The 14,094-nt window shown below is 31.1% G+C and overlaps 1 protein-coding gene across 4 annotated transcripts in view; it reads right to left on the reverse strand.

Annotated features, from left to right (window-relative positions):
* RAB11FIP3 (RAB11 family interacting protein 3) overlaps positions 1–14,094 on the reverse strand; it is a 147,117-nt gene that overhangs the window by 57,364 nt on the left and 75,659 nt on the right. The window contains exon 1 of one of the 4 annotated variants that reach the window (XM_074279808.1): positions 9,339–9,473. The exons of the other annotated variants lie outside the window; for them this stretch is intronic. Coding sequence (XP_074135909.1) covers positions 9,339–9,347 — 9 coding nt within the window. The 5' untranslated portion in view covers positions 9,348–9,473. Of the gene's footprint in view, positions 1–9,338; positions 9,474–14,094 lie in introns of those variants that run through there. 4 annotated transcript variants of the gene reach the window in all.

Below are 14,094 nucleotides of genomic sequence, written 5' to 3' on the forward strand. Positions count from 1 at the left end.
CATACTTATGTTTTGTTTTGACAAATGATCTTCATATAACATTGTTTCACATGTCTTTTAATATCTTGGTTACTTTGCTCTACATACATTTTGATATGTATGTATTTAGAAGTGAACTTGATATTGGAGGTGATCTAGCTCCAACTACATAAGAGTAACAAAGGCTATTACTTTCCTCATTCATAAATATTGTACTTCTGTAATGCAATCCAGAAATATGAATAAGAAACTTTAAGCTTGATTCAAGGCAAATCCAATATACTTGTCATGGAAAGTGCCATACGCATCCAGAGAGAAAATTATGGAGACTGAATGTGGATCAAAGCATATATTTTCAGCTTTTGTTGTTGTTTGTTTGCTTTTTTTTTTTTTTCTTTCTCATTTTTCCCCCTTTTCATCTGATTTTTCTTGTACAGCACAATGAATATAGAAATATGTTTACAACAACTGCCCATGTTTAACCTATCTCAGCTTGCTTGCTGTCTTGGAAAGGAAAGGGGAGAGGGAGAAAAATCTGGAACATAACATTTTTTAAGGGTAAATGTTGAAAACCATCTTTGCATGTATTTGGAAAAATAAAATACTACTACAAAATATAAATACATTTTTAAAAAAGAAATCAATTTTTTTTTTTTTGTGCAATGAGCCCCATGACACAAAACCCTATGGACTTCTCAGAAAAATATTTTTAAATAATTGAAAGAAATGCTAGATTTCATTTGAATGTTAAAAACTTTACACCCCATGTTAAAAACTCCTTCAAAGCCAGTGCTATTCTTGCATATATCTTATTTATATACAGTTGTTTGAATGTTTTCTCCCTATTAATAAGACTATGAGCTCTTTGAGAGGAGGGCCTATCTTTTGTTTTTATGTGTATCCTTGGCTTTTACTGCAATGTCTGATATGTAGTAAGAACTTAATGACTGACTGACAATAGCCTAAAAGCACACTGGCCTTTTTTTGGTTACCTTGTACTCTTCACTCATAATTTATGAATAACTTTCTGAGCATATTTCTTCTAACTTGTATTTAAGTTGAGTTTTTGAACCCAAATATAGAACTTTACATTTTATCCCCAATAATTTTCACTTTATTAGATATGGTTCTAGCATATTTAGATCTTTTTATCCCAATTCTGTCATTCAGTGAAATTACCTAATCCTCTCAGTTTTGTATCATTCATATTTGATGAGCAAGATTTAAAAAAAAAAATAACAAAACACTGAACAAAACAAGGTCAAGGATAGAATTAAGTAACATACCACTTCAAATCATGATATTGTTTCATTAATGAGCACTCTCAGTTAATCATCCAGTTCTAATCCTTCCTAATTGTCATCAAGATCAAATCTATCTTGTCTATATATGTATCATGAGAAATGTTGTCAAATGCCTTGCTAAAATGTAAGTATATTCTATGTGCCCTTTAAACCAGATATTCCATTCCTAGGGTTTATACAAACCTCAAGTCAAAGATAGAAAGGTCCCATATTCACTAGAATATTTAAAGCAGAATTTTTAAATAGCAAAGATCTGGAAACAATGTAGATGGCCATTGATTGACCAGGGAAAGCTAAATAAAGTGAAGTACATGAGCATACCTCAGAACTAGAATATTACTGCACTTTATGAAATTATAAATATAAAGAATACAGAGAAACATAAACATGCAAAAAAAAAAGGAAGTGGAATCAGGAAAATAACATATTCAATTACAACAGTGCAAAATGGAAAAGAATAAAATAAAAAAAAATAATAATAATAACCCTGAAACTGAATATGGTATTATCATAATTATCTAACTTAGCTCTGAAGAAGATATTTTATAATGTACTACATTGCCTTCTTTATAAGGTGGGAAAGAGGGAGACCTTGAGTATAGAACACTGTATAAACTACAAGATTCAACTGATGAGTTGGTCTTGTTGAATTGCTTCTCCCCCTCTCCTCTTTCCTTTATTATTTTTTGTTACAAGGGTAAATTTTCTAATATTGGAGAAGACAATGATATATTTGGAAATAAAGGTAATAAAAAGATATTAATACAAATTTTAAAATAATGGTAATTTTATTTCCATGATTTACCTGTCCAGTACAGGCATGGTCCCCCATTTTTTTAAATAAAAAGAGTAAATACATAATTCATTTAAAAACCAAAAAAATTAGGAATCACCTAGACATTATATTTTAAAGTGGTAAATTGATATCATGGAAAATACACTAACAGGAAGTTAGGAAATATAGGTTCTGGAATTAGTTCTGTTGCATGGACTTGGGTAAATCTCTCTCTCCTATTCTTTTTTTCCTTATCTATAAAATGATGGAGTGGCCCAAATGATCCTTAAGATTACTTTTAGTGCTATCATTCTGTGATTTTTAAAATCTATTTTGTGAGAGAGAACTACTTAGCTCTGAAAACACCCATCTGGGACAGTGTTTTTGTTTTTGTTTTTTTTAATATGTTCAGAGATAGCAATGAAGTTTCCTTTCTAGGCAAGCACCTGCATTTTTAGAGGGGAGGGAGATTTTCAATGTAAAAACGAATTAAGAAAGCAATAGTTTATTAAACTGCAAGTTTTAAACTTATTCCCCTTGTGTTGCTATTGTCCTACTCTATGTTTCTAAGTAAATGTTCACTCTTTCTCATAATCAAAAGCAATCAAGCAATTACCATTTATGACTCAACTTTTAGAGTCAGCTATCACTCTAATATTCAAATGTTTAGGAAAAATGTTCTTTTAAAGATTTTTAATGGACTTTTTGATAATTACTTAATTATTTTAACATATTAATCTTTCTATGCAACCTTGCCCTATTTAACTACCTATTTCTTATGCCTGACTCCTCAAGGAAAGGAAAACAATAAAATCACCTTAGAAATGCATGGGGTAGATTAGAAGAGACAAACCATAACATAATAGTCAGTCAATTGAGTAAATTGAGAAACAACTCTATGCTAAGAATCAGGGCCATACATTAAAAATCAGGAAGGTACAAGTTCATATGAGAAAAATAAATGTTATCATAAAGAAAAAAGCAACCTTAGGCTTTAAGAAAAAATTATTATTTCCTGCTAAAATTAATACATAAACAAGAGAATGCCCAATTCCCACATACACACTCCAACAAAACCTTATATTAACACCAAACTGAATAAAAATCAAGAAAACTAATGCAAAACACTATATGTAATTTTTTTCTACCCTAGAAGTATATAAAAAATCAGCCAGAAGACCTAAGACAATAAGAAAGTGGTCCTAATTCAATAAAGTGAGTGCCATTACTGGGCTATTCAGCAGATTAAAAAGACAGACTCATGTATCTGCAGACTTATGTGTCTGGACACAGCAAGAGCAAAAGACTTCAGAAGAAAGGGCCAGAGTAAGCAGAAAGCTTAGTGCTGTTGCAACATTCAGACCAGGACAGCCCAGGTGTAGTGTTTCTGAAATCCCTAACACTTTGTTTTGAGATGTCTTGAGAAAGGGCTCTGGAAATACAGGGCCTAACCCAAAGAGATGGATACCAATACAAAGGACTTGGGAAGAGACCAAATTACCAGAATCAATATTAATGGCTGAATGCACAACCAATGAAGATGAAATTAAAGCAATTATTAGGAGCTACTTGGCCAAATTATATGCAAATAAAACTGCCAAACTAAGTGAAGTGACTAACTTACTTAGGTTAATACAATGGCTTATAACAATTTCAGACTCATGATGAGAAATGCTAACCATCTCCAGAGAAAGAACTGTTAAACTGCTGATTAAAGTATGTTTTTTTTTCCTCTTTTCTTTCTTTCTTCCTTCCTTTCTTTCTTTTTTTTTAACATGACTAATATAGAAATATATTTTGAATGATTTCACATGTAGAATGGGTATCATATTTCTCACCCTCTCAATGAGTAAAGGAGAGGGTTGAAGCAGGCAGAGAATTTAGAACTGAAAATTTTAAAAAAGGAAGAGTAAATGAAGGAATATACCAGTAAAGAAAATATACCATTTCCCATAATTGGTTGCATGAGAAGAAGTATATACAACCATGAGTAAGAGATGGGAAAGTGGGTCTCAGATAAACCTAATACTTATTTGAAATGGAAAAAGGAGAGTTGAACTGACAAACACATTTACAAAGTTTGATGTGGAAATATGTGAATCTCAACAAGGAGCCAAGCAGGGATGGCAGGAATATGATGTTTTAAGAGGGAGTATAATACCAAGGAGAGAATAGAGATAAGCAAAACCAATTTCCTAATGGAGAAGAAAAAAGAAAAAATGAAGGGGAGAAAAACATGAAAACTCCAAAGAGTGCCTTAGTTTGCCTAAGGAATGGCGATCAAATTATGGTATGTGAATACAATGGAATATTACAATATCTTAAAAAATGAAAGAGATATTTTTAAAAATGCACAGAAAAGAACAGATGGAAATTCAGAAAGAAACAGACAATTGGGACAGTTTTGAAAGTAACATTTATATGCTTTTTAATTTTAAGCAAATGGTGTGACTTGGAGATCAAGATTCTTACAGAATTTACTCTTTAAAAAAAATTTTATTTTCCCCCAATTATCATGTAAAAACAATTTTCAACATCCATTTTAAAAAAATTTTGATTTCCAAATTATCTTCATCCCTCCCTTTCCTCCACTCTCCCTAAGACAGTAAGCACTTTGACATAGGTTATACATGTATAATCATACAAAACACATTCCATATTAGTTATGTTATGAAAGAAAACACATACACACAATTAAATGAAAATCAGTATGTTTCAGTTTGGATTCATCCATCTGTGTATACATCAGTTCTTTCTCTGGAGTTAGCATTTTTCATCATGAGTTCTTCAGAATAGTCTTAGATTATTGTATTGCTGAGAATATCCAAGTCATTTACGATGAGCATCTTATAATATTGATGTTACTGAAGACAATGTTCTTCCGGTTCTGCTCACTTCATTTTGCATCAGTTTGTGTTAATTCCAGGTTTTTTCTGAAATCATCCTGCTTGTCATTTCTTACAATATTTCATTAAAATTATATACCACAACTTGTTCAACAATTCCCCAATCATTGAACATCCTTTCAATTTCCAATTCTTTGCCACCACAAAAAGAGCTGCTATAAATATTCTTGTACAAATAGGTCTTTACTCTTTTGTTTTTTAATATTTTGGGGATACAGATCTAATAGTGGCATTGTGGGATCAAAGGGTATTATGCACAGTTTTATAGCACTTTGGACATACTTCCAAACTAATTGCAGAATAGTTGGATCAGCTTACAACTCCACCAATAGTGCATTAGCATTCTAATTTTCCCATATCCCCCCAACATTTATCATTTTTCTTTTCTGTCACATTAGCCAATCTTATGGTTGTGAGGTGTTCCCCCCCTCCCCTGAGGCTGGGGTTAAGTGACTTGCCCAGGGTCACACAGCTAGGAAGTGTTAAGTGTCTGAGCCCACATTTGAACTCAGGTCCTCCTGAATTCAGGGCTGGTGCTCTATCCACTGTGCCACCTAGCTGCCCCTGTGAGGTGTTTTAACTGGATTTCTCTAATCAATAATGGTGTAGAGTATTTTGTATGATTATAGATAGTTTTGATTTCTTTGTTTGAAAACTGTCTGTTTGAGACAATTCTCAGATGATGAAATTGAAACTCTTTCCACTCATATGAAAGAGTGTTCCAAATCACTACTGATCAGAGAAATGCAAATTAAGACAACTCTGAGATACCACTACACACCTGTCAGATTGGCTAAGATGACAGGAACAAATAATGATGAATGTTGGAGGGGATGTGGGAAAACTGGGACACTAATACATTGTTGGTGGAGTTGTGAAAGAATCCAGCCATTCTGGAGAGCAATTTGGAACTATGCCCAAAAAGTTGTCAAACTGTGCATACCCTTTGACCCAGCATTGCTGTTATTGGGATTATATCCCAAAGAAATACTAAAGAGTGGAAAGGGACCTGTATATGCCAAAATGTTTGTGGCAGCTCTTTTTGTTGTAGCTAGAAACTGGAAGTTGAATGGATGTCCATCAATTGGAGAATGGTTGGGTAAATTGTGGTATATGAAGGTTATGGAATATTATTGCTCTGTAAGAAATGACCAGCAGGAGGAATACAGAGAGGCTTGGAGAGACTTAAATCAACTGTTGCTGAGTGAAATGAGCAAAACCAGAAGATCACTATACACTTCAACAACAATACTGTATGAGGATGTATTCTGATGGAAGTGGAAATCTTCAACATAAAGAAGATCCAACTCACTTCCAGTTGATCAATGATGGACAGAAATAACTATACCCAGAGAAGGAACACTGGGAAGCGAATGTAAATTGTTAGCACTACTGTCTATCTACCCAGGTTACTTATACCTTTGGAAGCTAATAATTAATGTGCAACAAGAAAATAGTATTTACACACATATATTGTATCTAGGTTATATTGTAACACATGTAAAATGTATGGGATTACCTGCCATGAGGGGGGGAGGGAGTGGAGGCAGGGAGGGGATAATTTGGAAAAATGAATAAAAAAAAAAAAGAAAACTGTCTGTTTGTATCCCTTGACCATTAATCAACTGTAGTCTTATTAATTTGACTCAATTATATATTTGAGAAATTTTATCAGAAACACTTTCTGCAAAAAAAAAAAAAAAAAAATCTTTCAGTATTCTGCTTTCCTAATGTTGGTTGCATTGGTTTTGTTTGTGCAAAAACTAAGAATTTTCTTTTATATTCTGCTATGTGGATGGAAATGTTCTTTTTTGGTAATTAAGTTCAAAATAAATTTTTTAAAAGAAAAAAATTTAGAGTCATAAAAGCAGGGGACAAAAAGTATAAGATTTCAATGAAAAGGGAGTTTTAAAAATTGTTTTGACAAACCACTTTTACTTTTGAAAAAGCCCCTTTCCACATAGTAGATAACACATCACATTTTCTTGGGAATATTGTTTTTTAAAGTATAATTTTATAACTACTTACAATAAATATTCAGTATAATTCACTAATTGGAAGTTTTTAAGAACTACAGTCATAGAATTCTGAGGTAGAAGAAAGTTTAACAAACTTTTAGAGTTGCCCCCAAAATCTAATTATAAAACACCATTTAATACAAGTCTTAGCTACCCCACAACCTGAATTTTCTTAACAAATCATGTTTGTGTTTTCCCACCTAGTGTTTGGCAAGTACATCAATCCCTAGAACAGAACTGTTTTCTTTTTCAAACATTAACTAATAAACCCTCAGACAAGCTACAGGAATTTTGTCTGAGACATTAAACACTATTCTTACTTGATCAAGAAAGGGAGAAAAGTAGCTAATAAAAGATATCTTTTTTTCCAAAAAAGTTTTTTTCCAAATACCAGAAACAAAGAATAGTTTTATTTGTTCTCTTAAAATATTTTTTTAATTAAAAGCATTTATGTTTATAGATTACTTTTTATAATAAACTGATGATGACATATTTTCTTCTTTCATGTAGCTCTGATGCCAAGATAAGCACCTGTTTGGTTTAGTAACATATAAACTCAAAGAGTATGTTAGGAAAAGATCATTTTTGTTATTGAAACTAATTTTTTTCTCCACAAGTAGATGTGACAAAGATTAAATGTATTTATTCAAATTACAAGTACATCATGTTTAACTATTCAATCAATAACCAGTATTACTTTGAATTGGAGTTTCTGGGAAAAATAACACTTTAATCTACTTTACATCTTTAAAAAAACCCAGCTAATTGCAGAAATAATCTCAACATTTAAAAAAAAAGTTAGTCTTGACTTGTTCTACACAAAATCTGAAGCAGACATCTTGGTATCTTCATTCTTTTTTATCCTATCTTTGTAACCTTAGGCAAAACACTGTATGTCTGAGTTTGTTTCCTCGTCTACAAAATGAAGGAGAGCAAGGGTAGAAAAGGGCAAAGGTTCCTTCCAACTTTAATACAATATGATACCATGATTCAAAGTGTCATGAATGAGAATCTAATCCTCTATATTTGAATATCAGTAAATGTAGATTCTTAAGTTAAAAAAATATTAATTTCTGCCCATGATAATTCCACATTTTTTACAGAAAGCTTTATTTCTTACCATTCAAAAAAGTTAAATTAGATACAAATTATATTTTTGATATAGTGCTTTTCTTTTCATTTATAAGATACTTCACTTTCACATTTATCATTCCTCAGTATCATAAATGAGAATCACAGGGATCATTAGATCCAAAATTGTTATAAATATTTATTAAACATCCACATTAGATGCTTTCTGAATATGATAAAGCACTTCCAGTGGGAATATATATATATAGATAGATAGATATAGATATAGATATAGATATAAAACTGAGACAGAAGGATCAAGTGTGGAGAAACAAATATTAAAACAGAAACAATAGGTCTAGGAAATTTAGTCAGATAACAAAAGTTGCCCATAGTCCCCTTAAAAAGTTGAGGAAACAGCAAAGTGAAGGGAAAGAATGAAAGGATTAAGAGGTGCAAGGTCTAAAAGGAGTTGTGCTGGAAAAGGAGAAGAGAGTTTATTTGTGGGCATCAAAATTAATAATTGGCCTAATGAAAGCCCCTGAGTTTCAAACCAATTAACATTAGAGAAATGTTTTTGTCCCACTTTTCTAATAAGATTATTTTTGTTACTTCCTTGAAGTCTTTCAAACCTCCATCTTTTCTGAATTAATTTTAGACCTTTGTTAATAAGTGTTGCCCTCTATACATTTTTACTTGGAAAACTCCTTCACAAGCTAAGTAGATACATATCTTTCATTTAGAAAAAAATATTTAAAATATATTATGTATTTAAATAGACTATATTCTGAACTCTAACTTAATTGAGTTTTGAATAGCTAAGATTTAATAATATCTAGAAATTTCTGAATATATTAACACTCAGTTCTGACTAACCAAATTACTACCTTTTAAGATTTTTCTTCACATGACTCAATTCTATCTTGACTTTGGACAAATTTAGTATGCCACATGACAAAATGTAATTAATTAGTTAACATTAGCTTATTCTTCAAAAAACCACAAATATTAAGAGTTAGAAGCTTCAAATAAATAACTTAAAAATAAGTGAACATTTTGTGGTCCTGGTTCAGTATATTTTGTGTATGAAAAGATAATATACAGTTTTTCTCTTTTTCCAAAGTAAGAAAGAATGCTAATAATTAGTTCCAGATATCTTCAACTTGGCAATTATTGATTTAAAAAAAATTTTTTTTACTATACACTTAAGAGAGTCGAAATGGATATACAAAGTATTTATTTCAAAATCAATTATTTTCTATTAAAGACAGATACAACTTCTTACCTGCAACATTAGGAGATTTCCAATTGCACTTAAGTTCTGATTTCTTGAGCTAACATGAATTTATTAGCCTTCCTTTTGGGCAGTAGTGTTGGAGTCTCTTCCACATGAAACGTGTGTGTTCACCTGAAGGTGTATCACCACCTCAAAAAAGTTTAATCTGCTCCCAGTTATGCTCTATTAAACATCCAGCTATTTCTGACCAAAGGAGGAGGGAAGCAAAGTTCAGGAAGTACTCCATGTTGAGTTTTGTTTTAACAAACTAGCCTCAGCACTCAAAACAGAAAGGCTTTTGTTCTTGAGCTACTAACCTTCAAGGTAACAATATGTTAGCAAAGGCACATTTCCCTATCATTTTTATTAACATTCTCCCCCACCCCCTATAACCAAGAAAGCAGCAGTGAGAGAGTCAAGAAGAAAGAAAGCATAATAGAAACAATTTCTGTGTACAATCTATGCTATTAATTCTGCTTTGACCTGGATCTCTTTGTGCCTTGCCAATTACTCCCTTCAGAAACTCTTTCAGATTGTTCCTTCTTTCTCCTACATTCTAGATGACCCTCAACACTCCAATCTTTCCACTTTGCTGACATACTTAGAAAACCTGAATTTTCCCCCTAACTACCATAATTATGAAAGAATCCCAAAAGAGATTAAACAACATCATCTATTTTTTCTCCTTCTGTCCAGTCTTACCTCTGTAGATATCTATGAGACTTCTTATATAAAGGATGTGAAGAACTATTATTTTAGGGATAGGGAAATCTATAATTAAGGAAGTAGCCAAAAGGTTCTTTTTATAGAGAATATCTGGAAACCAATGTACTAGATTATGATCATACCATAATATCAGGCATACTTTTAAAAAATGGCCAAATCAGGGCATCTCCAACAAATTCGTTAGATGTAAATAACCAAAATCAGGCATCTTTCACTTAATTTATTCTTGATTACTATGATAAAAGTCAAAGTAAAAGCCAGTAGCTTGTTAAATACCAGAATAGTTCTATAAAAATAATTTTAAACTTCCTTTGTTGGTCATTTTTATGAAGAAATAAAGTACCTAATTTGTCTATGATAAATTACAAATTGTCTTGATAAAATATATGCTTTTTCTATCGATATAACTACTATTTAATTTAAAAGATAAAAGGATATTAGCTAGGCTTGCATTTTAAAGCTTTCAAAAAGACGAATTTCTCAATAAGTTACTAAATAGTTTTCCCCTTAATTTTATTCAAAATAATCAAAATTTTAAAAAGGCATTTCCATAATTATAATAAAATTTATTTTCAAATTTTTTGTGGGAACACAATTTATTCCCCAAAATGAGAAAATCTTAAAATTTAATCTTCCATGAGCCCTTGCCTAAAAACAAGCACTTTATAACCAGTAGAGGGAAGTATTGCATTGCAATGTCTAACAGACTTATTACTACACTTACATTCAGTTCTTGAACAGAAGCCCAAAGAAAACTCAAAAGAAATCAGGTAAAGCTTAAAGGAATTTGGACTTAAAGGAAATCAGTAAAAAATTTTAAAAACTAACAATATAACCCGTAATATTGATACCATACTCTTCCAAAGCAATATGGTTCTCTATAATCAGTTTACCATTACTTTGACATAGCTAAGTAATGGAAGAAAGTGGGCTTGTATTTTGAAAGAGCCTATATTTTGTCAAGGCAATTCATAATTTATTCTAGAGAGAATGGATACTTTTATTGTTCTTAGAAATGACCAATATTAAATGATTTATTTAGAAAACTATTCTAGGTTTTAACTACGAGGCTTTTGGTTTGACTTGGATCTTAATCTTTAGGAATGGATGAAAGGAATGAATGAAAGATGTCTGATTTTGTTTTTTTACTTCTGATGAATTTTGCATATGAATTATGAACAAATAATATATAAGCAGTGTATTAAGAAGATACAAGTAAAGATTAGCTACCTAAGAAGGAAAAAGATCACTACTGATTTGAGGAGCTGGGGCATAAAAAAAAAATTAAGGGAAACTTTGTGGGAGTAGCATTTGAAGTGAATTTTAAAGGATGAACAAAAACTTCCAGTTGTCTGAGACACCATAACACACTTACATGATTCTCATCCCTCTCTAAATATTCCTTATCCTACAATAGCTCCTTTTCCTTTTCTTAAAGGTTAAGATAAGTATCACCAAATGTCTTTTCTTTAATTTCTCTTTTATTTTTCCATCTTCTCCCCCTGGCAATCTTATTATACTCATACTGTTTAAACTATCACCTCTGCACCAGGAAATCCTAAATCTAAATCTCCATCTCAATCTCTGATCCCTTTCCCAAACTCTGGGCTCACATTTTTCAAATGCCTTAGGATCTGCCTTACTGGTAGCTCCAATGCAATAATACAGACTGAATTTACCACCTTTCCTCCAAAATCCTGATTTCACTATTTCTATGAGCTTCTCCCAAGCTCATACCTTTAATGCTACCATAAATGTCTCTTCTATTATCTCATATGGAATAAGTTATCAAGTTTTGTTGATCCTACTATAAAACATCCATTCCATATTATCTATTTCCATTGCTATCGTCTTATTAACAGGACTATATGGACTATATATAAAGTCTCTTAGCATATCTTCCCATCTCCACTTTCCTTCCTTCAAACCATTTTTATATCAACTCCAGACATTAGGCATAAATCTGGATAACCATATCATGTTCCTGGTTCCCTACATTGTTAATGATCATATACATATACTACCTGATCTAACACTTTTTTCATTGATTTATGCATTATTTTGTCCTATGTTTATTAAAAAGCATGACATATTTCTAGTAGGTGATACATTTCATGAGAACAGGTGCTCTAAATAATACATCTCACCCACTATAGTGTACATTGTAGTTATTTAATAACTATTTGCTGAACTGAAAAAAAAAAACAGATTCCTAATAATTCCTTGTAATCTGTGTAAGCTTAGGCAAAGCATAAACCCTCTAGATCTCATTTTGTTCCTCTGAGAAACATGGAAGAATAGAGAGAATGCTGACTTTGGAGTCAGGGAATCTGATAAAATCCTGGATCTGCTATTTAGTATCTCTATTAAGTCATTTAATTTCTCCGGACATCAATTTCCTTATTTATAAAATGAAAATGTTGAAATAATCTTTAAGGTTTAATTCTTATAATCTTACATGTCATAAAATCTTTCTTTCATTAACCAATGACAGAAACATCATAATTACTACTTCTCTTAGCAGCCAACACAAAGTTTTGTATGTAGTGGGTATTTAATAAGTGTTCAAATGAAATCAATTTACTTTTAGTCCTCTATACAGCCTATGAGTAGTCAAATTCAATATAGTTACTCTATAGCTCAGCTTTTTAAACTATGGGTTGCAACTCCATATAGGGTCTTGTAATTAATGTGGGGGTCACAAAATTATGATTTATTATCAGTAAATGTTTGGTTTACATACATACATACCTAGGATCATGTAAAAATTTCTTGGGCAAAAAGGGTAACAAATAGAAAAAGTTTAAAAAGTCCTGATATTTGTTATCCACTAAAAAAGACCCTACAACATAAGTTTACATGTAGAAGATCAAAAGGATGGTAAAAATGAGAACATTTTTCATTTCTGTTGCCACATATTTTGGAAATGCATTTTATTCATTAGCATAATATATCTTGGTTTATTTTGACCATAGACTGAAAATAAAAATTAATTTTTCAAAGTATGCCATATTGTTTTCAAGAGATTTGTTTTCTGAAAATCTTAATTTATAAGATTGTTAGGTTTCTGTGACACCAAAACCCATATAGAAAAAAATATAAGAAAGATATAATAAAATATCATATAATAAAAATCTCAAAATTAGTAGACACTATTGTGGTTGCTTGTACATTTTAGATATCATTTAAGAACCATTTCAAAAATCTAAATTAAATTTAACAAAAGAATTAGCTACAACAGAGTTTTGAATATTTATCCAGATTCAAAATGAAGAGGGTGAGTTCCACTGAAAGATAATTCTTTCTGGAGTTACTTTAAATTGTTTTAAGTCTAAAATTTTGTTTCAACTCCTTAAAAGAAATAGAGGACCTGATCTGGAGTGAGGAAAACATGAGTTCAAGTTTTGTCATGGACATATAATAATAGTTTTATGACTATATAGGAAAAGTCGTTTAACCAAAAATTTTAAGTAGCAAAAAAACTGCCAATCCTCATCAATAGATAGAATTTTCATACAGGGAAATCCTTATACTGGTAAAATTATAGGCCTATCTCCCCATTTCTCTCCCAAAAAAACTCTCATTTTCTCATTTTTATTTCAAGAATGGAACCTATTATAAAATTATGTATATATAAAACTAAATTATATATACAATTAATTATATATGTATGCATATATATAATAGTTAAATATAATTATACATAACTACACTAGTAGCAAACCAATATTTTGATACTTCAAATATACATATAAATACATATATGTTTATACTTATATTAATTATACAGCCCAGAACAATTCTATATTATTTTTTAGATGTACCACAACAATTGCTTAACTCTTTTTTTACCCTTGTTAAGATTTCAGGGAAGCAATACTTCAAAAAGAGAAGCTACCAGCACTTAGGAACCAAATTTTTATTTGGCATCAGGATTTTCTGATTTTAAAGTCTAAGCTTATGACTCATGCTTTTAATGTACCTGTAGCCAATGAGTGGTCAATAAATGCAGAGATTTGTTGTTTTTGGAAGAAAGTGG

The sequence above is a fragment of the Sminthopsis crassicaudata genome, chromosome 1, assembly GCF_048593235.1.
Source record: "Sminthopsis crassicaudata isolate SCR6 chromosome 1, ASM4859323v1, whole genome shotgun sequence".
NCBI classification, from domain to species: domain Eukaryota; kingdom Metazoa; phylum Chordata; class Mammalia; order Dasyuromorphia; family Dasyuridae; genus Sminthopsis; species Sminthopsis crassicaudata.